At 45.3% G+C, this 27,154-nt stretch overlaps 1 protein-coding gene across 1 annotated transcript in view; it reads right to left on the reverse strand.

The window, feature by feature from the left end:
- The window catches only part of NRXN1 (neurexin 1), a 1,090,172-nt gene that overhangs the window by 954,847 nt on the left and 108,171 nt on the right, over positions 1-27,154 (reverse strand). The window contains 1 exon segment of the mRNA XM_044428877.1: positions 399-428. Within this exon segment, the coding sequence (XP_044284812.1) occupies positions 399-428 (30 nt within the window).

A 27,154-nucleotide genomic window follows, 5' to 3' on the forward strand; every position in this document is an offset into this window, starting at 1 on the left:
ATACATTCCCCGTACAGTTTATTAGTTCCCTCACTCTTTTTTTTCTTTTTAACAGTTATTATATTGCAAGTAGGGTAGGGGAAACAGTTGAAAAGCAGAAGAACAAAAGATTAAGGTAGCAGCTTAAAACAAAAACAAAAACCAGCCATAGAGAGAGCTTTTGATATATTATATGTATATAGATAGATATATAGATATACACACAACAACGACTACAACGACAAAAGAAAGAAAAGTGCGGCTAAGATCATGTGCTATTTGCAGCCCGTGACAACATCTGGCCAGTATTTGCTGTGATGGATTTCAAAGCAGCTACAGAAAAAGAAAAGAAACGGAACAAAATAAAAGAATAATTGAAAAATGATGAAAGCAGAGTGGAAAAGGAGCAGAACCCATACCTTGGTCGCCCATCATCAAGTGCGCCAGACCTTAAAGGGAAACAAGAGCACAGTCAGCAATGAACAAGGGTGCATGGGCAGGTGGTATCGTCACAGTGACAAAAAATTTTGGCAACAAGCATCTGCCTCCTGTGAGATGTTTGCATCACGTTGGCAAATTAAAAGAGCATTTTGCAACCACTGGTTGGAATGCTTTTGGAGGTGGGAGGGGGCAAACGGGCCGTCAGACTGCTACTGTAACACGGAGATGCTGTACTGTATTACTTCTTCCCTAGGCATTGAGGTTGGGCTGAAGACAACAATAATAATAATAATAATAATAATAATAATAATAATAATAATAATGTGATTTCAAGTTCTACAAATTCATGGAATATCTGATCTGAGCCGTGTCAACATTTCAATAATATTGTTTCATGAGGAGGACGCCTCATCCGTTAGCTGCCAAAGAGTCCTCCATAGGATCACATCTCCCCTTCCAAACCTGGAGTACTGTCAACCTGAAAAATGGGCTGGGTCTGATCTTTTTCCCCTCGTTGAAAATGAGCCGTTCAAAGAATTAAATAAAAGAATTCCTTTGTAACACTGAAATGATAATGCAAGGGATGTCTCCTTGTTTGTGTGAAGCGTCGGAACAGAAAAATACCCCGTTCCTGGGCAGGCAAATTATTAGCTGCCCAGCGGATGGATGCATAAAACAACATAAATCATAATTTGGTGGAGAGGGACGCTTGGTAGCAAATGCATATGCATAAAATTAACTTTAAGTACACTGAGGTTGGAATAAACTTCCCAATTAACTATTTTTAGCCAGATTGTATAGAATACAGTTTAAATTGTTTTATATAAAGCCAGTTCTCCAAACATTAAGGCATAGCCAAAGGACAGCACAATAAAAGATGCACTTCCCTCCAATTTTTTGCAATATTGTACCTTATGTCCCCTTAGGTAGAAGATTAGATCATGTATTGAACTTTATAAATGAGCGTATATGACAATAAAGGTTAGGGGAATGGAGGAAGAAACCAAAATGTGGCAATTTAGAAGCAAACCTACAAAAGCAGGCTTCCCTTCCTCTGGAAAAGTGCCACACTTCGTTTCTGTGCATTTTTAATTGGTTCACACAAAGAAGGTGTGCAATAGAATATGCTGATTTTATAGGAAGATAAAGTTCCTAAGCCGCTCCCTAAGATTTCTAATTTACATAAAAACCAGTGCACACATAAGACAGAGAGCAAGTGACCCTGAAGGAGAATTTTCCAAATCAGAGAGTCCCCATTCCAAACACGTCACTTCACATCATCAACCGTTTGATGAAAGGAGGGTTTCCACAGGAAAGCACAATTTCATTTCACGAAGGATATCCTCTGAATTGAAGGGAACCACAAATGAAGTATCTGGATAAGTCCATAATCTCATTTTGGTCTCTGCAAAAAAACCATTCTCGAAGTACCAATCCTAGAGAGAGAAAGCTCTACCACTCCTCACATGGCCCAGACAGCTATGCCTGGAGTTGCTAGTCTTTTTTCTGTCTGAACCAGCATTGGATTGCAATTAAGCATTGATATTGTAGTATAAGATCGATTATGTTCAGGGTGAAGGTCGATTTTGCGCTGTCGTAGGGAAAGAGGAGGGCTTTGGACCCCGTCTGTGCCTGGCAGGCCCCATTTTCTTCCCCCTCCTGATGTTGGAGCATCAATGTCAGAGAATCTCTGACCACAGATTCATCCAGCTTGAGCTCCAGTCATGCATTTTATTTATTTATTTGTTTATTTCATGTCTATACTGCCCCACAGCTGAAGCTCTCTAGCTAAGTGCACTCAATTCCTATTCATTCCACCCCATGCAGACTTCTGGGATAACACCCAAAGCTTCTTTATATTTTTCTTGTTAGGTGGTTCTGTTTCAGTTCAGGAAAAAGAGGAGTGGGTAAGAACATGTATTTTGTGTACTTTGTGTACTAGAGAGCTGATTGATTAAGGGTGGGATCCTATCCCTATTTAGACAGTGATAAGTCAGGGCTGGCATTGGCACTGATATCTACACCTGTGTAGAACTGGACCCCGGCTGGGCTTATTTGTTCTAAACTGCTCAAAGAGCTTTGTCTACTGGAAGGTGTAACAGCAGCGGTTCATGGCGGACTGCAGCTAGAAGCACGATCTTTGCACTGGGGCTTTATGGTTTTAGGAAACGTGCGGATCAAGCCCAGGAGTCATACAAGTTGGAGGGGGCACTCGTTAAGGAAGCGTCCCACAATGATGAATGCTATTGTAATATACAGGCTTAAGAAATGGTTCCTGTAACCTTAGGAGTGATGGGCGACGGGGAATCGCCTGGCAATGCCAGTCCTTGTGAAGGCCGTATGGGCTGCCTTTGCTCCCTAACAGCGCCCCTCGCTTGGCGCACACACCTGCGCAGTCGGAATGGACGAAGGGGAAGCGCAGGATGTCCTCAGAGGCATCCTCACTCTGGCTCAGAACCGCATCACAGCACGTCTGCAGCACTTCTGGCCAGGAAAGGGGGGAAATGGTGCCACCTCCGTGCAGTTTGGGCCGCATCCATCCAAAGGATGCTTGGTCAGTTGCATAATGGCAGCAAAAGTAAGAATTCCAGCAATGATGTTTCCTTGGAAGCCAGGTGTGGCTTCCTGGGTAGGCCTTGTTTGGGAGTGGGGCGGGGGGGGGGGCTGTCACGCAACTTAAGCTGGTTTACCTTAAGTTGATTTTTTCTTGTAATACTGAACCTCAAGGTGGGGGGAAACAAGCCCCAACTATCAGGTGCTACTTCACAACTCCCCTGTGTAAGTCCCCCTGCTTTTAGGGTCAATTTGGTTAAGGGGATTCTTGCTTAGCTGAGATAATTCTTATCTGTTCTTAAAGTGTCTTTGTGGATTTGACTCAAACTACACTTTCCTATCAGCTTCACCAGACCCTCGGTGTGTGTGTGTGTGTGTGTGTGTGTGTGTGAGTATGCGCATGCATATGTGCGTCTGTGCGCATTTTGTTAAATCCGGAGAGAGTTTTGCTTCAGCTTTCATGTCTTCCTCCGGAATACAGTTGAGCAACAGCAAAAACAACAAAAACCTCTGGATGACAATGATTCTGCCAGAAAACATACACTGAAATCCATAGATCTAAAGGGGCCCTGCATAATTCATGAACCACCAAGCAGCAGATAGTCCATGCTGATTGCCTGATGGCCCACCAGAAGGCGCCAAGACTCTCCTGGCATTGCTGCCTGCCCGGGGCTACGAAACTGCCAAGGCAGCCCTTGGCAGCTCATAATATGTGGCTGATAAATTGTTTTCAATTTAGTGGAACAAAAGTTGGGATGGCCTGATGAAAAGTCTCATCCAACTCCTGTAAACAGCAGCAGTTGTTAATAGACTGTGTTTTCTGTACCGTATTAGAAAACCCACCAAAGCACATTTTACTGACTGAAGAAGGTACTTACCAGCGTTCCGACTTGCTGTGATTACGGGGAAGTTTCCTGTGCTTTGGGTAGCTTACTTAAGAAAGCTCATTATGTACTGGTGTCCTGCTCTTGTGTCACTAGTGGAACTGAGATATTCCACTAGCATGTTTGGAATATGGACTCCTGGGCTCCATCTTATTAAGCCATGGAGATAAATGGAGTCACATGTGAGTGAAAGAGAAGCTACTGATATCCCTTCCACCTCAGCCATGTGGACATGAGGCTGGAAACCTGGCTGCCAATGCAATTGCCAAATGAATAGTCTCACATCTTCAAAGTTAGTGGAATTTTGCCCATCCTTCAGAATTCCTTTCACCCCTTCGTCATAGAGCCATCTTTTTTTCTTCCTCCCTCAGGGGAAAAGCCAGCGTCTTTCTCTATCACATTGGGAATGCTATAAAAGCTCCCCAGTCACAATGGGCCTCATTGACACAAGCGGATCATCATATAGCTGGCATAGAGAATCCAACCCTCTCTTAACTCTTTGCTGTGTTCCCTAAAGAACACACAATCCAGTAAGCTCATCAAGGAACACCGCATTTTTTTTTCTTTTCTAGCATCAATCCCTCTATTAAATGGATCAGGATACCTCCAAGCAGGCCGAGTCCTATTGTTTTAGTTTCTGAGCAGCAATTAGCGGTTTTCAGTGTGATGATGACAGTCCCACAGGACAGCGTGCCTTTTGAAGCTCATCTGCCCTTGGGAAGTTTGCAATGGGGCACAGGTGCTGCAAGGAAAGGGAGGCGAGAGTCCCCCACTGGGCTCTGTACAGAACTCTGTGTACCTCAGGAGGAGCAAACCGGATTGCTGTACAGCCTATGAGCTGGTAGGGGACTCCTTCGTAAATCTGCAAATTTCCACAAGCGAAAAAAATGTGGCAGCTTATTTTGCAAGTTTGCTAATATTCAAAAGCATCCTGTAAAACAGGCCAGCCATTTAATAGGATTATACCACACAAATATATTTTGAGGTCCCTTTATTTCTCTTTTAATTTTTGTGTCATTATTACTGCAAGAACACCATGCAGAAAATTTATTCTGCTTTCCCACAAGAAGCCAAGAGATTATGCGTATTTCAACAATATATTTAAAATGTGGAGAGCAAGGGAGAATTTATCACATACCATCTCCATTGTTAAAACTGGTACATTCTCAGAAGGGAAGAAGGAAATCAACTTACCGTCTTTAATGATTAGGTGTACCGTTAGAAACACTAAGCAGGAGGCAAAACACTAAACAGAAGGGATAGGAATGGGAAGAAAAGAGCTTTGGAAAATATGATATGATAGAAAGCACCCACCTTCCACATAGTTGTCTTCTGAAAGCACATAACAAGGAGGGAGAGAAAAGGGAAAAAAAACATTCATTAAGCAGCATGCAGACTGGAACTTGCCTCTGCATGTGAATTTCATGCAAGGCACCAAACACCACATGCATGTGACTCGCTGAGACTATCCAAGAGGAGAGGGGCAGGGGAGACCCAAGGCAGAGGGTGGCCACCTTCCTTCTGTTCGGGGGGTGGGGGGGGCGAGGATCTGTAGCTACACACAATATGAAACAACAGAAAAGTGCCACTTCTCGAGTGAAAGGGAATCGTTTGTTAACTGCACCTGTGTGATACTGGGAGTCATCCCACACAAGTTCTTGGGGTAGTGAATGATTTCAAAGAGTGCCGTGGTATCCCATAGTTTATTTGTAAAGGGCGAGACAAAAGGAAGAAGAGAGGAGGATGCTGGGACTCAACCCTGCCTGGAAGACACACCAATGGGGTGGAATCCCCTTCCCCTGAAGCCCAGCTAATTGGGAGACTGCTTGGCAGTATTCAGTGGCAAGGGAAAAACAAAACAAAACTGTCTACAAAACACAGACAGATGAGGTTTTCCTTATTATTGTATCACATGGGCTTGTGGGAGGGGCAGAGGTGGTGGACTTTGATGATGGGAATGCCATAGAGTTTTAATCTTTTAAACAGGCAGGCAAAATACCTGATTCTACTCTGCATCTTTTGCAATGGCCAGATTTACAGATCAGTAAGTATAGCTCTTCTGTCCCTCATCTTCATGCCATGAAATTTCCCTGTGCTATGTATATGGACCAGGCATAGCCATGTGCTAAGGATACATAGCAGGGAGGGGAGGGGAGGGGAGGGTGGTGGCATTCCTATACCGAAAATACGTTCTACTTCTGAACTTCGGTACAAACTCTAGTTCCAATTAAGCCCTGTCTTGTTACACCGTAATGACAAGCATACTTTGGTTTTCTGCTGCTGGGACGGTTCTGCCATTCACCAAATGATCTGGGGAATAGAACTTGGGTGTGGCTGTTGAGTATGATCTATCTGCCATTCTTAGCTCATCTCAAAGAATTTCCCATTCACAGTGATCCTTGGGAAGAAACAGAGCACATCAAGCAAGCCATTTCGTGTGCTGATCCTTTACCATCTACACCTGCTACCAAGTCCAGGGCCAATTTATGGTGTTGGTGGCAACCTATAAAGATCTAAATGGTTTAGGACCTGGTTATCTGAGGGAGCATCTCCTTCTGTATATACCTGCCCAGACCTTATGATCTGGCTCGGAAGTCCTTCTTCTGGAGCCCTCCTTGACGGAGATTGGGAGGGTGGCTACCCGGAGAAGGGCCTTCTCTGCAGTGGCACCCTGGATATGGAACACGCTCCCCAGAGAGGAGCACTGGTGCTGACACTTAATTCTTTTCAGTGCAAGGCCAAAACCAAGTTATTTTCCCATTATTTTAAGACTTATTTTTTATTTTAGTTGGCATTTTATCATAGCTATTATGCTGTGCCTTTGTTGTGAGACTGTCCTGAGACTTTTTTGCACAGGATGGGGCACAAAAGCTTTAAATAAAATGAAATTAAATTTAAAAAATGTACATGCTGAGGGGCTTAATGAAAGCAGATTGTTTTAAAAGGACATTTGTAGTTTTGTAGAGCTATAGAAGGCAAATTTTCAGCAGATGCTGCTCATTATACAGGTGGGGAAAATACAGCGCCGGCTGGGGTTCCCCTCCTAGTCACACATGCATCAAAAAGGCCAACGCTTGGTTTGAGTGGAACCTCTACAAGGGAACAGACATCTGATGGCCCTCCTGACAAGATCTGTAGGCCACAGTCATGGCAGCCAGAGTAGGGAACTATGTGCCAGGATTTTAAATCCCTCCCCACTGCACTCCTCATGCACAGAAGCACTGTGTGAAATTCAAACTGATGCATGAACTCCGAGCAAGACGCGTTGCCTCTGCTACCTGCCTGCTCGAGTGTGCCAGGGACAGATGCTGGCCTTGACAGAATTCTTGTCTCCCTCCGCACTTTGGTGCCTCTCAACTTTCCATCTTTTTCTTGGCTGAAGTCCCACTTTTAACAGCTGAAAATTGACACTTGAAGCCTTTCCAATACACACCGGCTGCAGCCATGGAAGGCTAAGCCTCTGCCCTTCTCTACGTTGCAAAGGATGCGGAAGCAGTGTTGTGTCTAATTCCACGGTTTCTCCTTCCTTAAGCCCCAAGTATGTTTCTAGCCAAGATCATTCATGGCATGACTGTGGGGATCATTAATGTGAATGAGCAACGCATGCCCAATTATAGCTAATTATATTAACTAACCACTTAATCTTGCAATTTACACCAACAGTGACGCCCCCCCCCCCACACACACACTTCAACTACATCGTGACTCAACCTAGCTTGGAGTTACTGAAAAGGCAGGGAGCTAACTTGTCTAAAATGCAAATCCCACACAGATTAACCATGAGTTAATGCCATGGCTGGATTAGACCCAAGTGGCTTGCAGAGAACCGAAGGGGGCGTTACATCCAAAACAAACGGGCTGCAGTCCAGAGGATGTACCATCAACTTGTTGAAGCATGCACAGCAAAACATTTCCTGAATCTTCAGCATCCAAATGCTGCCCTTGACACCTCAAACATATTTCTGCCTAAAGGAATTATGGGAGAAATGGCAGGCACACCTCTGAGGGAATTTCCCTTTTGCCAGCCCACTCAACAAAACACTACAAGGACTTGGAGAACAGTTGGCCACGGAGGACCTGGTGGAAAAATAACTTGCCAGTCCTCATTTCTATTTCCGCAGGCAGTAAAGAAGGTAGAGCAAAATTCTGTTCGTTTGTTTGTTTTGAGATACATGGTTGATAAGCAGAATCTGACTTTGTGTGCTGTAAACTGCCTAGAGAGCCCTACAAGACTATTAATGCAATATACAAGATAGATAAATAAATAAATAAATGGAATATGTTATGCAGAACTGCCATGTATATATTGCTAGATTTGCTAGATTTCCTCATTGGATGAGAGACTTGTTTTTCAGTTAGCAGAATGTGGCCTTACCTATTTTAGCAATTTTGAAACAGAAACAGAGCAACTCAGAAGGGGTCTACCGGGCCATCTAGTCTGACCCCCGGCTCCCGCCAGCTCTGCTCACGACATGCCCACCATGTGCATGTCCAGCCTATCCTTGAACACGCCCACCGATGGGGCCTCAACAACCTTCCATGGAAGCCCATTCCATACCCTCAGGGTCCTAACTGTCAGGAAGTACTTTATTGTGTATTTTATTCGATGTTGTGAGCCGCCCCGAGGCTTCGGCAAGGGGCGGCATAGAAATGTTTTAATAAATAAATAAATAAATAAATACGTACGTACTTGCAAACCAACAGATTATCCCAGTCTTCAGACTGAGTACCAACATGATCTACTTCTCATGTCACTGAACTTGGACCCAAGGGAACCGGGTTCTAGTCCCAATGGCCCATGAAGCACATTGGCTGACTTTGGGCCAGTCAAAGTCTCTTAGCCTAATCTACCTCAAAGGGCTGTTGTTGCGAGGAGGAAACTGAGAGAAGGAGGAGGAGGAGAATTATATGAGCCTTCTGGGCCCCTTGCAGGAAAAAATGGGGTAAAAATGAAATAAATTAATCTCCAACTTGTGTAATGGAGTTCTCCAATGAAAAACTCTTTACAAAATGGATGTATTGTGGGAAATACACATAGAAAAAGTGTGTATTAGTGAAAATGACAGATGCATTATGTTACAAAAATGCATTATTTAAAAATATTGCTTGCAAAAAAAGTGTACATCAGACAAATTTGGATAAAAATGCATACAAAAATCCACAAAATTATGATGCATACTTAAAGTTTAAAAACAAAATCAAAATTCAGAATGAACCCAATTTAACATGGCAAAAATGATCAAAGATGGGGATAATCTGAGTTTAAGAACAGAACATTCAGAAACTGAGGGTACAATGCAATGAGGCTGTAACACCCCCCCCCCAAAAAAAACTATGGGCATCATATGGACATCTTATACATCCCCCAATACTAGGACTGATTAAAGACCCTTTCAAAGGTTCCAAAAAGATAGTAGAGTTAGTGCCAGGTAGGACTCTGTCCCATAATCAGGGGTCCCCACTGAGAAGGCCTACTTAATCCCCAAAAAGGAAATGGCAGACATCCACAGGGACCTGGAAGCTCTCACAGACATTGTGAGGCTTCCCTCGTAACATGCGAGCTTCCCTAGTATTGACCTATGGAGTTCGTAGCAGAATTCTGTTTTGAACTGGTTGCATTCTTTGGGTTTGCCTATAAGAGTGGTTTCATCTCTTCTTTATTGATCTAGCTTTATGCAGATTCTAATGTTATTTATGTAATTCTCAAGCCACACAGAGGCCTCCTTTAATGCTAAAAGGCAGACTAAAGGCTAAATAATGGATATATAAAGAACGCAGCAATTTCTGTAATTGAAATTGCATGTGGTCATGCCCACAATTGACATGGGAAGAGAAAGTGAAAGGAATGCATCTCTTCTGAGTGGTCCAGGCTTTAATGGATGCTCTCCCACCCCCCACCCTACATTCTACTTTCACTTTTTTAAAAATAAGAGTTTATCCAAAGTTGCCCAAAGTTGCCCTTTAACAACAGGATAGGAATGGCAAGGGATTTTAAAAAGTGAAATATGAGGGAAAACAAAGCGGACAACTTCATCCATACCCATCTGGGAAGTTCAAGATGGCTGGGCGTAGAAGAAGGGTGCATGTGCTCCTTGGTGCTCCCCATGTTCAGCCCTGGCACTCATCTTGCCTTGTCCTCACTCTCGGCCATAACCCCCTTTCTCCCCCCATGTCCCACAGATAGGACAAGGGCACATTTCTAGACACAAAAATGCATTTTTCCAAGCATGCCAGCTAAATGTGGACTTTGCCCCTTAGGCTAAAGCATGAAAACTGAGTTTTGGGAAAGAAATGTGCATTTTTATGTGTACACTGATGCAAATGTGCACATCCAAATGTGAATGGAAGCTTGGGAAACTGTTAACATTTCCAGAAATGCTCACGCCTGTTCATGTTTCCATTCATGGTTGCAAATGGGACATCTCTGCATGACTGTGAACCAGAATGAAATGCTTTTGCATCCCTAAATGTGCTTTAATGGTTACAAAGATTTGGGTAATTTAGGAAGCTGCCTTTGATTGGGCCATTTCACTTTTTATTCTCCACACCGGTGGCCCTTCAGTTATTGTTGGACAACAATTCACATCACCCCTGACCACTGGGATGGGGGTGATGGGAGCTTGAGACTAGCTGGGAAGGTATCTGATGCTGTTCTATGCTGCCCAAGAGCCTCTCTGGGATTTCAGGCAGGAATCCTTCCCCGCTCTACTTGGAGATGACAGAGACTGAATTTAGGACTTTTTGCATGCAGAGTACATGGCCTGCCACTGGATAACCTCTAATAGTCCATTCTTGCTCAACTACATGGTAAATGGAAGTTATAAATGGAACAACCTACTAATTTTGTAGGTCTATTTCATGCTTTTAGGTCACATTCTGAAGTGGTATGGCTAGTGATGGACTGTTGTATTTTATCGTGTTGTAAGCAGCCCCGAGGTTTCGGCAAGGGGCGGCATAGAAATGTTATAATAATAATAATAATAATAATAATAATTATTATTATTATTATTATTATTATTATTTTGGTGACAGATGGCTCCAACCAAAGTCTGACTGCAAGAATCAAATACCTGTCATTTCATTGGAGCACATTTGGTACACAATATTATACGGCTTTATTTTAAACAAATTAAAAAAGAAAAATGATATTGTGAGGAGCATCTTTACTGTATAAGAACAGGAAGATCAACACATTATATAAACTCTAGAGAAAGACCAAAGCAAAACACATCTTGGTTTCTGTGAAAGAGAATATATACAGTAAACATTCTACATTCAGATTGTTTTTTGTTTGGAAGAAGTGGCTCACTTAAATGTAATTTGCTTCATACACAGCTTGCAAATTGGAAGATTGAATTGTCTTCATTCCTCTGAGCTACATCAAAAGATGACAAAAATAAACAAATCTAGAACATCTTCACTATCTCCATTGTTCCTTCCTTAAATGTAACATAATACAAGCAGCATTGGTTTAATCTCCCACTGCTGCAATTACTGTGAAACAGGGCCAACGACTTGGATGGTCAGTGCTCTGTACTGTCCTGGTCCATGTTCATGATAAGGCAGATGAAGGGCAAAGAATGCAGGGGGAATTTACATTGCCCTTTAGGCTGCTTAGTGTCTCCACGGTCAGAACCACAGGCTAGGAAAGGCAGGGAAATGGTTCTGTGGGATCAGCGCGGGGGACAGAAGTTGCTCGATTGGACCCATGGCACCACCGTGACAAAAAGCAAATCAAGAGCACAAACTGGCATTACTTCACCATGCGCCACCTCAGTTGAGACAAAAACAAAGACCAAACTAGGGAGGAGCAATTCAGGAAGAAGCTACTTGCTACCACATTCTCTCAAGAATATGATTTGTATGATTTGATTTGATTTTGATTTATCCTGCCTTTTTCCTACAAAGGGCTCAAGGCAGCTTACATCTCCTCCTCCATCTTATCCCCACAACAACAACCCTGTGAGGTAGGTTGGGCTGAGAGTCTGACTGGCCCAAAGTCACCCAGCTGCCTCCATGGGTGAGCAGGGACTAGAACCCAGGACGTCTGAGTCCCAGTCCCATGCTCTTAACCACTATGCCACACTGGCTCTCAATATATAGAGTCCACCTGAAGCAGCCCAGTGGCCGATCTAGCCTAGAAGTCTGTTTATGTGATGACCAACCGAATGCCCAAGGGAAGCCCACCGGCTGCTCCAAACCATTACAACAGCCCCTTGCATGTAGGTTCCCCCAGAATCTGGTGTATGTGGACATACTGCCTCGGATCCTGGTTATGGAGCCATCGTGACTTGTAGCCTTTGTTAGAAGGACCCTACATAAGTTTGCCCAAGTTTCTTTTTTGTCTGTGCATCAGATTCTTCATGTTTCATGCTTCTTTTTGTCTGTCCTTTCCCCCACCAAGCAGCTTCACTGGATAACCCTCAGTTACCAGACAGGCACAACTGTGCATTAACTTATACACTTCTATCGTATCTCATGCTCTTTACTTGCCTCTTTTCCCTCAGCTAAAAATCCTCGAAAATTGAAATCTTTCTTTGTAAAGAAGTTGCTTCAGCATGCGGATAATTTTGGCTTCCCTTTTCTGCATCTTTACTGTTTTACAGTATCTTTACTATTATTATTTTTAAGATCAATTACTATAACTGTACACATATTCCATGTCTGATCATGCCCTAGATTTGTATAAACTCATTACAAAATTGCATCTTTCTTTTAGTTCCTGAATCTGTGTTCCTCACACCAGCTGCACACGGGATCGCGCCATCTACAGGAATGCCTTGCTTTGTAACCCACTGCGAGCTCAGAACCCATCCATGAATATGTGCAGTTACGAGGACTTTTCTGTCCCCAAGTGAAGCCTGCACCACAGCACACTTCCTATTTTAATGCTCATTTCCCCAGTTTGGAGAGATCCCTTTGACATGATTGCCAGGCCCATCTTGGCTTTAACCGCTGCCAAAAATGCAGTGCTAGCAATTGGTTTGGCCACTTCACTCCTCAGCCCTGCATCAGATCATTGAACTGTGCCTCACAAAGTGTGGGTTCTTCCAAACCAGTGAGGAGGTGCATGGCCCCTTTCCCATTGCCCTGGACACAGCCAGAGTCTTGAGTGAGGCATGTTGCTTGGGACCATGTTCCAAACGAAGCACAAACACACCACAGCTAGACAGGAAAAGACCACTCTGTAACCTGCAGTTCATGCACTTTTGCTTTTCAGGTGATTGAACACATTTACTATGGAACACAATGGCTTGGGACCAGGATACCTAAAGGAACACCTTTTTCCCTATATGCCCTCCCGCCCCCCGAGATCGGCAGCAGAAGCCCTCCTCTGGGAACCCTCTGTGAAAGACATTAGAAGAAAGAGGACCTGGAGGAGGGCCTTCTCTGTGGTGGCGCCCCGACTATGGAATGTGCTCCCTAGAGAGGTCCGCCTGGTGCCGTCATTATACGTTTTTCGGCATCAGGTCAAGACCTTTTTATTCGATCAATATTTTAATATGTATTAATTGGATTTTATTATTTGTATTTTATTGGATTTTCAGCCAGCGTGGAATAGTTAATTTAGTTAATTTATTTTATTCTGATTAATGTTGTAAGCTGTCCAGAGACAGAAGTAATGGACGGCATACAAATTTCATAAATAAATAAATAAATAAATTTACAAAAAGATATATAATCCTAGCCATCTCGACTAACTGTCAGTAGGCGGCTCTTCTTCTCCATAATTGTAACCCTTCCTTTAAGAATAAGACCTAATCGTATTATTATTTCTGTTATTATTTCACTAGATCACTCAATCTTGTGGCAGGAAATTTCACGGTATTTGCGTAATCAGAAGAAAAAGAGCTGCATGAGTCAGTGTCCTGCTTTTAAGAATGGTGTGCAGGCAGTTCTGTGCCAATCCAAACCATTCTGCGATACTTAAGTCAACGGAGCAATCATTAAAGGATATTACATGTGAATGCATGGAAATGTCTTTTGTAAGTCCATATGAGAAATAATTACTTTCTGAAGTCTACTGAAGACTTTATGGGCTTGTTTGTGACATTCTCCAAGATATTATTTTCCTTCCAGGAGTTCAATGATGTAACTTGTTTATAAAACAAAATTAAACTTAGGCAGTTGGCTACTCTATTTTGTGTCTGTGTAGAATCTGCTTTTATTAAATTACATATCCCAATCTGTCAGCTGCTGAAAATCCATTGGGTTGTTGGATACATTTCCTTTAGTGGCTGCTTGTACCAAGTCAGGCCATTGAGTTTGAGGGATTTTCCAGCTCTACCAGAGATGCTGGACAGGAATAAGGCCTTGAAGCTGCTCTGTCTGCACTGGATGCCACTGAGTATCAGTTGCTCAAGAGGATTCAGCGAGAGCAAGTGTCTGGCTTGCCACCCTGGGAAACAGGCACCTGGACTAAATGGAATGCTGGTCTGATGGAGGGATGGATGAATGAGTTCCAGGACTCTCTGGACACCGGCCGCCTGTTCGTCTTGCACATGATTTTGGCTAGCATTTCAGATGGCCTCTGGGAAAAATGCAAACTTGTTCCAGTTGACAACCTAGTTGACTTGTGCAGTTGACACGATCACCCCTAAGCTTCTTTTCCCACTGTGCAGAGCCCGTGCAGCACCTTGGTATACTCCTGCATTATGGGTGATGAAGCAGGCTGGGAGACAACTAGAGGTAGGTGGAGGAGAACTCGTGCTGAACTGGACCAAACACATTTGAGAGCTCATTATCGAGCCTATGCTGTGGTGGTGAGGGCGGCAAAGAAGGAATTCTTCGCCGCTTCCGTTGCATCCTCACAGTGCCATCCAGCTGGGCTGTTCTGGGTGGTGCAGGGCCTATTACTTTCTGGGCCTAAGACAGACCCCGTTGCACCATTGGCAGCTCACTGTGATGACTTTGCCCAGCACTTTAGGGATAAAATTGCTCAGATTCACCACGAATTGGACTCCACTGTTGATACGGTTCTGTCCAGAGCACCATCTGATCCACCTTTGCTGGATAGGTTTAAATTATTGCAGCTTGAGGAGGTGGACAAGGTGCTTGGACAAGTCCGATGCACTACCTGTTCACTTGACCCTTGCCCTTCATGGCTGCTCACCAGAGCCAAGGACGGGATGTGTACCTGGGTCCAGGAAGTAGTTAATGCCTCTCTGAGGGAGGTCTGATCCCTGCACCCTTGAAGGAGGAGGTGATCAGACCCATCCTGAAGAGGGCAAACCTGGACCCAGCGATTGCCTCCAGTTATAGACCTGTAGCTAACATCCTATTCTTGGGCAAGGTGCCTGAGCGGGTGATGGCCAGGCAGCTCCAAGCTCACTTGGAGGAAACTGATCCTCTGGACACATTTCAGTCTGGATTCAGACCTGGCTATGGGACTGAAACGGCATTGGTTGCCCTGTATGATGATCTGTGCAGGGAGAGCGACAGGGGGAGTGTGTCCCTGTTGGTTCTCCTGGACCTCTCAGTGGCTTTTGATACCGTCGACCGTGGTATCCTTCTGGATAGGCTGGCTGAGTTGGGGGCTGGAGGCACTGCTCTAGGAGACTTCTAGGTGTGCACAGGTGAAAGCCATAGCCTTCCAAAGGTGGGCATCTGGAGATACTGATGAAGAATCATGTGGCCCTGGAAGGGGCATTTAAGCCTGCTTACACCAGCGGTGAAATTGCTTGTGCTGGATTCTGTCCTAGCCTGTATTTTTCCACCTAGAAGGCTAATAGAAAATTCACCCGTACAGGTGACCTACAAATCACCTAGTCTACATGGAATTGGATAGCTTTCTGGCCTCCTGGATATTCATAATAGTTGCCTAGAATTGCTAAGGTTCACCTGTAAATATTATGATAGGTTTCTTGCTCCCTTTCTGTCTCTACAAGGGATGGATGGATGGATGGAATTGGTGGTAGACATTCCAACACAGTCCACAAATCGGAGCCCTGAAGCAAGATTCTCACACATCTCTGGCCAGTGCAGCTTCTTAGTGTGACCTCCGCTGGCCTGCACCGGTGCTCTCTCTCATTTCCAAACACTGCAAGAACTGCTCTATCAAACCACTAGAAAGTCTCACTGTTGCATCGGAAATCTTGGATACTGCTCATCTTCAGTTATTTGTAGCATTACAGCTTGTATTTTAACTTTGGCATGTGATGACTAGACAGCAGAACTCTCCACATGCTTGAAGTACATAATTCTCTTCTGCTTTGTTGTGGTTCTTATATGCTACCTCCGATGTAGGGTGGCCCTTTGGAGGAATGCCCCACAAAGTGACCTCTCCTTGCCAGCCCTGCTCATCTCTTGCAAACTTACAGCTGGGGTTCCCTTTAGGAATCTCGTTACTGCTGTCAAATTTCCAGTTCTGTGGCTTTTATCCCACTGTGTGTAGATTACCAGGTGTCCTGAAATGTGGCTTGAAGCAAAGAACAGGTGGGTTGCAGCACTACATGCAGAAATACAGATCGCATCCCCACTGCACAATTCTAAGCAAGTCTTAGAGGGGAAAATAAATTCCTCACAAAGGGCCCAATCTCCGTAAAGTGACCCAGCCCAGAAATCCCTGTTGGCACCACTAGCCCAGTGTGATGAATATTGACCGAGCAGTGCTCGGTCAAAATCAAGCACAGTTTTGCAATGCCACACCCATAACCTTCAGATTAAATTCCTTTTGCTCCTAGATGAATCTAAAAAAATACAGAGATTTAAAAGATATGAGAACAAAAACAGCATTGCTCCCCCCCATGCATTTTTCCTCAGCAAGGTGGAAGACCATGAAGCTCAAAATATGCAGCACTTTTATGATTTCTAACTGTTTTTGCTTTTTTCCAGATTAAATGGAACTGTTTGGTACATGCATGGAATTCTCTGTGCATATCGGAGAATGTCCCTTTCTATTCAGTCCATCATTGTCTGGCAGGAGAGATGGAAGTCCAAGATCCTCCACCCTAACAGCCCAGTGAAGAGTGGATGCCCATTTCCCTCCAAACACCAAGGATGGTGGGCGTTCTAAGGAGGGCAAAAGAAGAGAGGAGGTGGAGGTACACACTGTACTTTCCCAGCCCACAAAATGCTTAGACGGTTCAGTGGTTTTCTCAGAGTGAAAGAGATGCTCCTCTCCACCCTGGCTCCACAAAGCCCCATCCCCAAGGTCACACAATCCATTTCCAGTGCAGTTAGAGCACCAGAACATCAGAGAAGCCCGGCTGGATCAGGCTTGAAGTGCATCCAGTCGACAGTGACAAACCAGCTTCCTAGAGGATACCAAGCCGGATGGATGCAAGACCTCCTCCTGCCCAGCTCCTCAGCTACTGATACATGCAGGCCTGCTGCCTCTGGTCAAGGAGGCGGCCCCTAGCTAGCAAGGCTAGTAGCCACCAACAGCCTCCTCCCTCATGAAGCTGTCCAACCCCCTTTTAAAGTCACCCAGACTGGCAGCCATCACCACTTCCCATGGCAGCACATTCCATAGTTCAAATAGACCTTGTATTTTAAAAAAAATCCCCTTCCTAAACCTCCCACCAGTCGGCTCCATGGAATGACGCCGGGTTCAAGTGTTAAGGGAGAGGGAGGAATATATCTCCCCCAATCCACTATTTATTTATTAGATGCTTTTATAGATTGTCCCATTACTAACGTCTCGGGACAGTTTACAACAAGCACAGATAAAAATGGCACAGCATCCAGCAATTCACAATAAAATCACAACTAAAGCCAACTAATCATTAAAGTAATGGAAGAATAAAATGAGTTCTGCCTGGTGCTGAAGAGAAAAAAACGGTGGGCCAGGCGAACCTCTCTGGGAAGCGTGTGCCATGATCAGAGCACCACCACGGAGAAGGCCCTCCTCTGGGTACTCTCCCTCCTGATCTCCTTTAAGGAGCGCTCTCGGAGCAGGACCTCCTCCTCAGATCTCAAGGGGTGGGAGGGCACATAGGGAAGAAGGCATCCTGGACCCAAGCCACTTAGGGCTTTGTTGGTCATCACCAGCACTGTAAATTGGGCCTGGACTTCAACTGGCAGCCAGCGTAAGTGATGGAGGACCGGCGTTATATGTGAAAACCATCCGGTCCCCATTAATATCCTGGCCGCTCTATTCTGAACCACCTGAATTATCCAGATCATCTTCAGGGGCAGCCCCATGTAGAGCACATTACAATAATCCAGTCAGGGAGCTACCATGGGTCATCCAGGTAAGGGCACAGTTGCTAGATCAGCCGAAGCTGCAAAGAAGCGCTCCTCGCCACCGCCGCCACCTGAGATTCCAGGGACAGCTCTGGGTCGAGGGGCACTCCCAAACTGCACACCCTGTCCTTTAGGGGGAGTGCGACCCCGTCCAGAACCTGGCAGATATCACTCACCTGGAAGGCTGAGCTGCCCACCAACAGGACTTCCATCTTGTCTGGATTAAGCCTCAATTTATTTTCCCTACCACACATTATTTTAAATACCTCTCCCATGTCTCCCCATACTGGTCTTTTGTTTCCAAGCTGAGCAGTCCCAGTTGTTGTAGCCACTCCTCACAGGTGAGCTGCTCCAGCCCCCTGGTCATTTTTGTTTTGCTCATTCCATGTGGGCTGCAAGGGGAGAGCTTTGCAAGTTCAAACACTGAAGCCAGTTTGCAAGGTCATGACTGGGTCTCTGAATTCTCCTGTGGTCACCTCAATGGTATCTTATGGCACACTCTGCAAGGAACAGGCCAAACCACCTCAGATGAGGGAAAACCAAGCCAGCAATATGTATTACGAGTGACAGCAATAGGAAGTTTACACGGGTAAGGCAGAATGCCTCGGAACCATTAGCACAACACTTTTTATAGATACCATTTTCTGACAATGTTCTCATACTCTACTCCCTTCCTGAGGCTGAGAATTTTCCTCCCTCTTCTCATGCCTTAATCTAAGGACCAGCTTTCAAGATGCAACTCAAACACTCATCCTTGGTACTTCTCTGACAGCCACATAAACACAAGTTTTCTCTTTAACCCTGTGATGCCTACACCAATGACTAGACATCTTCTGGTACCATTTCACCATTTTTTGCATACATTTCTAGATAGGGAGGAGGTTTTTCCAGGTGGTGCTAAAATGGAAGAGACTGAGGCAAACCAAAAACAAAGAGGGTTTGACATTTGAATTGCGCAAAAGAATCCCCTGATGGAAGACCACAATGATAAATGCACCATGCAAAATAAGGCTGGATTATACATGTAGAATAGACACTTTGGAGCCCATCTTCAGGTTATACTTCTCTCTGGTCTGTTCACATACATTATCCCCTGTCCATTCCTCAGCTCATTTTCCACCCACCCTCAGGAGCAGTTGCAATGGTGACCCTTCTTGATTCTCCTTCCCAGCCCTCCTCACCATGGTGGATGAAGAGGCGAAATGAGGACCGGTCTTGCTTCCATCACTTCAACTGAAGTGACTTTCTTGGAATGGCCTGGAACCTTCCACAGTGCCTGCTAGCTCAAAGCAGATCGTGAAGTTCATCTTCCCTAGCAGCCCACAGCAGTTTCTGGGGACTTTACCTCGCCATATGCCTGGGTTTTGTTGGGTTCATTCACAAGTCCTTCTTCCCATTTTATATATTAGTCTCTCTCCATGCAACAACAAACACAAGAAAAGCTCCCTAAAATGTCCAATATTTCACAATAAAATATAGATTTTTGTATGAATTCTACTTCAAGATATGCATTTTTCTCTAAAGTGTATATTTTATAATGCATGCACAGTACCAACACTTTAAAGAATATTCCCAACTTATCTGCAAACGGCAAAACAAAGGCATTGATTTACCAGAGGCCAAAAATGAAAGTCTGCCCCTGGACTATATGAATATGACTTCAGAGATGTTGGCAACTACCTCTAATCAACAGAGGAGTGCTAATGCAAAGGCAGGCAAAGCTGTCCCGAGACTCTCCTTGCTTGGGTACAGTTTCTTGCATGTACTGGGCCTCATCTGTCCTTCATGGATGTGCTAGGACTTACCCAGCACAAATGCATCCAGCAGGAATGCAGAAGCTGCTGGGGAGCTATTAGGCCCCAATGAAGTCAGAAAGATAGATGCCACTTTGATTGTGGTTGCAAAATTGTGTCCAAGGTTAATGTCTACGTAGCCGAACCTGTGCAATTCCACTTTAGCTTCTCAAAGGGAATTGTGCCATTGCGTCTTTTTCACCAAATGACTCTGGGTAACCTGGACCATAATCCAACTGCTCCCGTCCACCACCCTTACTCAGAAATATCTTTAAAGCACCACCAGCAACACAAGTAAGGAATTCCTGAGGATCCCTCTTGAAATGTTTTTAATGCTATTTGTAGATGAATTGAATGAGTCTACAAAAGTTGAGCAGGACTGTCAAAGGCAGTTTGGAAGGTGTGCATCAGAAATGACCTGAGAGCACAGACAGCTGCCAAGTTTTGATTTCAAAACTTCTGGCTCGCTGTGTGAGGACAGAGCCAAAACTGTCCTCAGTGCATCAGGGGCAAAGGTTAGGTGATAGATGGGAGAATCAACAAAATTCCAGCTTGTCAAGGTTCTCCAACTGGAAGCTTTGCCCACATTTTTCCTCATCCCTGATCCCCATACAATGTTCTCATTTTTGGGTACATTTTTAAAGTGTGTACCAAAATGCACATTTTTCTCCATGAGCCAAAATGTGAAAATATTTTTCCTCTGTAGACTTTATATTTTTAAGTGCACATCATTCTAAACGATGCACTTTGCATCACAATCTTGGGAATGAACGAGCTTTGACAGCTAAATGCCCTGGCATTCAAATCCAGGGTGTGAACAGAGCAAGCCCCGTTTTCAATAAACAGACATGAGATTATGGTACATATCCAGATCCAGCTGCAATTGGGTAGATTTGGGCAGATTAAAAATGCAATCAGGACTATGAGAGGGATGGGAGCTTGCAGCAAGACTGTCTGGCTGCACAAACACCTCTGTGTGAATTCTGGGAGCAGAATCTGCCCATGTCCTGAAGCATCGATTGCTTCCTTTACCCTCCTCATAGCAGGGTCATCCCATGCGATCAATGAGCATGGATCAAGGGAGCAGGACGTGGTCAGCGCTGGGAGGAAGGACTGCTTTCCCAGCACTAGCCGCGCCTCAGCCTCGGGAGGAGCCCAGCGAGCAGCACCAGGGCTGGACAGGAGACTGAGATTCCCTTCCCATTGATCATGATACCTTTGCAGGTCAGGAACTGGGGCAGAGCACCATGATTCCAATCCCCTCTGCTGCATCATTTCCAGCAAGTTGGGCAAATGGCACCCCATGCATGGGTCAGAGCTGGCGCCATTTCTCCTTGTCACCCAGTGCAGGTAAGCTGGATAGCAGCCAAGAAACCTAGATGGGATCCTGGCAAGACGGAGGCCCTCTGGGTGGACAGCTCTGAGGAGCAGAAACTGGTTCGATCGCCTGGTCTGTTGGGTGTGGCTATACCCCCCCCCCGGAAAAGACTGCACGTATAGCCTGTGGCACTCCTTGATCCAGCAGGGGGACCGTTTCACTTCGCTTGCCTTCTGCAGGAATCTCCAGACGATTGCCCCAGGGGGGCAATTTTTGGCCACTTGGGCTGCTAAGGATCTTTCTGGACAAAGATTGCTTGGCCACGTGGAGCCATGCTCTGGGTCTGGATTACAGCACTGCCCCGGATAGGATTTGGAAAACCCAGCTGGGGAAAACTATGACAGACAAGATGCTGCCCAAGGCAGGGATCTGTAGCACCAATCCTAAAAGCATGGGTTGCTTGCCTTTGTTGTTTCTGGGTGGAATTCAAGGTGCTTGTGTTGGCCCACAGAGTGCTGTACAACTTGGGCCTGTGTGTGTGAAGGAAGTCCTCACCCCATATCAGCCTGCCTGTACCCTTAGATCTGGAGCAGAGGCACATTTCAGTATCTCACTATGAAGGGAAGTACCTACCTGAGGTAGAGATTTCTCCAAGGCGCTGAAGAAGTCAGGAGTACAGCAGTACGTCGGCTCATGCATGCCTCAGCTCACGACCAAATCGGGTTGCGAACAACAGTTTCATAAAAATTGTGACTCAGGTCGCGAACTCTGCATTGGGTGGCAACCGTGATCACGGCCATCTCCCCACCCCACCCTGATCGAATGGGGAGAGGGCCGCGATCATGCTGGGGGTGGGGGGGTGGGAGATGGCCGGGATTGCGCCCCTCTTTCCTGCAGGAGTGCAACCACAGTCTTAGCCACCTCCCCCACCGGCACGATCAGGCTGACTCCCCCTCCCAAATGCACCCATGTTTGCACCCATCTCTCCCGCTCCTCAGTGCGCCAGGATGATGGGCACGGTTGCAGTTGTGCTGGTGGGGCGGGGAGATGGCTGCGCTCGTGCTCAGGTTGTGGGGTGCAGGGGAAGATGGCTGTGATCTTTGTTGTTCTTTGTCACTTTGCTGCACATTTTTCTGATTTAAAAAACAGTTACAGAATGGATTAACCTTATTTATATTGAACCTTATGGGGAAATGTAATTTGGCTCATGACCAGTTTGGGTCACGACCAGAGTCCTGGAATGGATTAAGTTCGTGAGGCAAGGGACCAGTGTAATGTCTCCGAAAAAGTATGCCCAGGATCAGTTTAACAGGGTTCACAGTTTGGGGGTGCTCCTGGATCCAGAACTGTCACCTGAGTCACAAGCAGACTCAGTGGCACAGAGCACCTGTTAGCAGCATAAGCAACAATATTAACTATGTCTGGACAGACAGAGCCCAGATACAGGAACCCACGCTCTGGGCACCTCTCGTTTGGATTACTGTACGTGGGGCTGCCTTTGCAAATGGTCCAGAAGCTTCAGCTGATCCAAAACAGGGCAGCGAGATTGTTCATGGGAGCTGGATTATGAGAACATGTTACACAAGTCCTTTCCCAACTGCTCTGACCGCCAGTTGAAGTCTGGGCCCATTCAGAGTGCCGGCATTAACATTCAGAGCCATGTTTCTATATGGGTCTGGTATACAGGCGACTTAACCGACAGTCTTTGGTTGAGCTCACCTGCTTGAGTTGAGTCTTCAACACGCATGTTTAAGTTCTCACTGTGAATCTGTATTGTGTTTGACTTGCTATTAGTGGCACCTGGCATTATTTCCTAGAAGGGAATTTGTATGTACAAATAGCTGTACACCCAGGAGAACAGAGAGCTCTAACGATAAACCCACTAAGCTTTACTCAGACTCGCTAAGCTTTTCCATTATAGTCTATTATTATTACATTAGCCTTATACCACACTTTTCTTCCAGCTTAGATAGCTCCATTTAATCTTCACAACAACCCTGTGAGGTAGGCTGGACCGTGAGCTTCAGGACAGAGTGAGGACTAGAACCTGGATCTCCTGAAGCTCAGCCAGGCACTTGATCCACTACGCCACTCTGGGAACCTAGTCTCAGTCATTTACCTCAAAAGAAAAGTATGAATGAGGTACCACAGAAAAGTGGTAACACGAGGTAACATGTTTGTGAATGTCCAGCTTTATTTCGGGGGTTGTTCATTCTCATCTGATCAGTGAGGACATGAAAGCATCTCTTACTGGAACAGAACGTCTGGTGCTTCTTAGGGCTGTATTTAAAAGTCCTTGCTTGGCCTTAAAGAAAATCTATAGAGAGGCTTGTAGGACAGGTTCAGAAAAGAGCTACAAGAATAGTTGATGATCTGGGAAACTTGCCTTACAATAAACAGCTTAAAGAGCTCAATCTATGGAGTTTATTGAACAGAAGGTTAAAAGGTGCCTCCGTCACAGTGAGTAAGTATCTTCCAAGGAACCATGCCTGATGCAAGAGTGCTCTTCATCCCTTCTACGAAATACACAAACATTCTGAAGAGGAAAGAAGCTGTTACGTTTGCCATTCAATGCACAAGTCCTGCGTGTCACGTGCAAACTTCGCTTCAGCAACTTTGGTGTCAGGGAGCACAGTGTAAAAGAAGAAAGGAACTCCGGTTTACCCAACTTGAGCCAAAGGAAGCCTTTCTATGGATTTGGTTTAATCCATTTGAACTGTGCCACTGGCCACAAGAGCCCCTTTCAGGTTTTCTACGAATGGGCACGAATGGAATCAAATCAATCGATAACAGGAGATATTTATGACATGCAGCAAAAAAGCTGGCCTCTATGGAAGCAGTGGTGCACCGGCCAGCTGGCTGTTTTTGCATCGATGAGTTACAAGCAACACAATTCTGAATGGTTTAATTTATTATTTACTTATTGTTTTGATTTCTGTGCTGCTAGAATAGCTCATATCTGGCTTCTCTGTGTGGGTCACAGTAAATAAAACAAAAGAACTTTCTAAAGTCTGCAACATTGATTCAATATATTCAGAATGTATTAACATAATGAAGGTATAAAACATAACACAGAGAAATTAAAATATTATATAAAACAGAGCTTGGAAACACTGCCCTATGAGGAAAGACAGAGAACCGGGCATGTTCAGCCTTGAGAAGAGAAGACTGAGGGGGGACATGATATTTCTCTAGAAGTACCTCAAAGGCTGTCCCAAAGAGGAAGACCAAGATCTCTTCTTGCAGAATGTAGGACACAGAATAATCGATTCAAGTGGCAACAACCCAGATTCAGGCTGGACATCAGGAAAAGCTTCCTCACTGTCGGAGCAATACGACAGTGGAACCAGCTGCCTAGAGAGGTGGTGGGCTCTCCCACACTAGAGACATTCAAAAAGAAAATGGACAGCTACCTGAGTGGGATGGTGTAACTTAGTGTCCTGCAACATCAGGGGGTTGGACTCAATGGCCTTCATGGCTCCTTCCAGCTCTGCTATTCTGTGATTCTATGACTATGTTCCTTATGCTGTTTCTGAGAAACAACCCTTCCCTTTCCTGTTTCCTTCATTCTGAGCTTTCACCTTTGAATTTCCTTTCCTGAAAGGAATAATTAGCCAATCTACCTGCCTCTTTCTGATTGATGCTGAACAGGCAGGGGCAAATCTTTCAGTGTGGGTTCTGTCTGGTTTCTCATTTTTTGGTCCTTAGATTTGGTTTAGCATGATTTGGCAACAATATGTCAACTGTATTTTTTTAAAGTCTTCCTGAACGTTTGCATACATTCATGCATATTTTAATGTATGCATTTTGCATGCACTTTTTCTGAATGTGTGCATACATTTTGCATACTTTTAATAATGAACACCTTTGCAACTTATTTGCCCTGTAATACTTCATTTCTGTTTATTTTTTGGTGGGGGCAATTTTCCATAGTATGGATTTTTGTGCCAATTTTCGGCTGAAGTATTCATTTTGTGGGCCGTTTTTGAGGGGAAAACGGCAGTGCTACATTCTAGAAGGCGACTTGTAGAGTACCCATCTGACCCCGTTTAGTGATTGGTTCAGCAGTTAAGAATATGGTAAATGCATGTGAAAAGTCAGACATCCTTCTATGATGGTGGAAATCTCCTTCCTTTACCAAGGTAACGCATGAAGATTTAGCCGTCACTTCTACCACCCTTCAAGCCAGTTCCTGCTGGCTGCCAAGGTGCCACTCCTGCTGAGTCACCAAAGCCATTCTGATCAAGCAGGAGAATCCCTGGCATTATTCTAGCCGGGTCCATGCTGGGAGCCGGAACCATAAAGCAGCCCATGGGCACTCCCGCTGCCTGAGCTCAGCCCTCTCAAGCATACCTGCTCAAATGCCCCCTCGCTCCCCTGCACACACACACAAACTCAGGCTAGTTGTATTGCTTGCTGCATCCAGGCTGCTCACAGTAGGAGCCTTAGCGATTAAAAAAGAAAGAAAGAACACCCTAATAACTAAGTCATTATTTAGCAATTGGAGCATTGCATCCTGTTCTCACTTCGTCTGCCTGGAACACCAGCCCCAGGGCAATGTGACCTTGAATCGGCGTTTCACCTAGCACCAGCTCAACGCGCTAGTTAGCCGCCAGCAATCAATCTTTGTGCAACTGCTAGAGACCCAGGACCTTGGTTGCAGCTGATGGGTCTTGAGCACAGAGCTCTGCTTATTGACTACTGAGGGTGGATTGCAACTTTCCTCAGCAGGATGAATTCAGAGAAATCACTGCAAGGGCTCCTGGGGTCCGGAAGCCCTTCCCAACTCTGTATGGCCTTTTCGACCATATCAGGTCGACAAGGTAGGAGATAAAGAATGGCCTTCCATAAAGCTGAATGCGGGAATGCAGACAAAAATTCGGAGCGCAAGACGAGTGCACTGTAGTATACAGGGATCTCTAGATTGCAGTGCCATGGATGCAAACTATATTTTTGTGCCCAACTGAGCTCTGAACATACCAAGCATCTGTTCCCAGGCATGTGTCCCCCATGTTTAGATGTATTCTGATTGCACACAACTCTTCTGTGGGCCATAAAGCAATTGTGTGTTCACAGCAGCCCTGCTCTATAGCATTTCTCATGAATCCGCTTTGAGCTCAGCTTGTTAAATCATCTCTCATCTCAAGTTTCTCTGCATCGAACTTATATTGTAATCCCCCTACCCAGCAGGAATCCACTCGTTTCCCCATTTGTCATTTCCTGACCTCTTCCTCCAGCTGTGTCTTGCCCATCTAAAGCAGGCTTACGCTAGTCCTGCTGGAAAAGACCACTTCAGTTCTGAGCCTGCATGAAGCTTGACGTTGCTGGTACAATATAAACCGCTGCAATATTAGCCACTGGTTTGCCCAGCCACCCTTGTTGGGCCAGTCTCACTGGGCAATGAGCAATGCTGCTGCGAGCCCCACAGTCAGCGAGACAAAGCAGGGGGTGGGCTCCTCATTCCCCCGGGAAGGTGCCCACGAAGAACTTTGCGGCATTGCTTCAAGGCTACAGTCTCGTTTAGGGACTGGCAAACAGGCCCAGGATACAGGAATGACCCATGGTTTCCATCACGGCAGACCTGGGATCCCAGCTGTTCCCATCAGTGTGATCCCAGCAGCTGGACTGTCTGATGTTTGGATGCTTTCCTGTGCTAGGACAACCTCGGCGTGAAAACTATAAGCAATAAGATGGTGGGCATGTTTTCACTCATCTCGGCCTACGAAGAGGTGGCAAAACAGCAGCTAGCATGTTGAGGGTGTCTAATTATGGGGAGGTGATGAAGTGTCATGAATAGGTTTGGACTGGGGAACACAGATGGAATTGTTTTGTCCGCATGGGATGTTCTGGGAGGGATGATGGAGCACCTGCGCTTCCTTCTCTTCAATGTCTCACTGAACTGACACCAAGCTTGGAGGCCAGTAATGACCACGCCCATTTCCACAACGCCTGTAGCCAATACTGTGATGCAAGCTCAGGGGTGGGAACGTTGCACAACA

Source organism: Varanus komodoensis, unplaced genomic scaffold (assembly GCF_004798865.1).
Source record: "Varanus komodoensis strain SLA01 unplaced genomic scaffold, ASM479886v1 scaffold2, whole genome shotgun sequence".
In the NCBI taxonomy this organism is placed as follows: domain Eukaryota; kingdom Metazoa; phylum Chordata; class Lepidosauria; order Squamata; family Varanidae; genus Varanus; species Varanus komodoensis.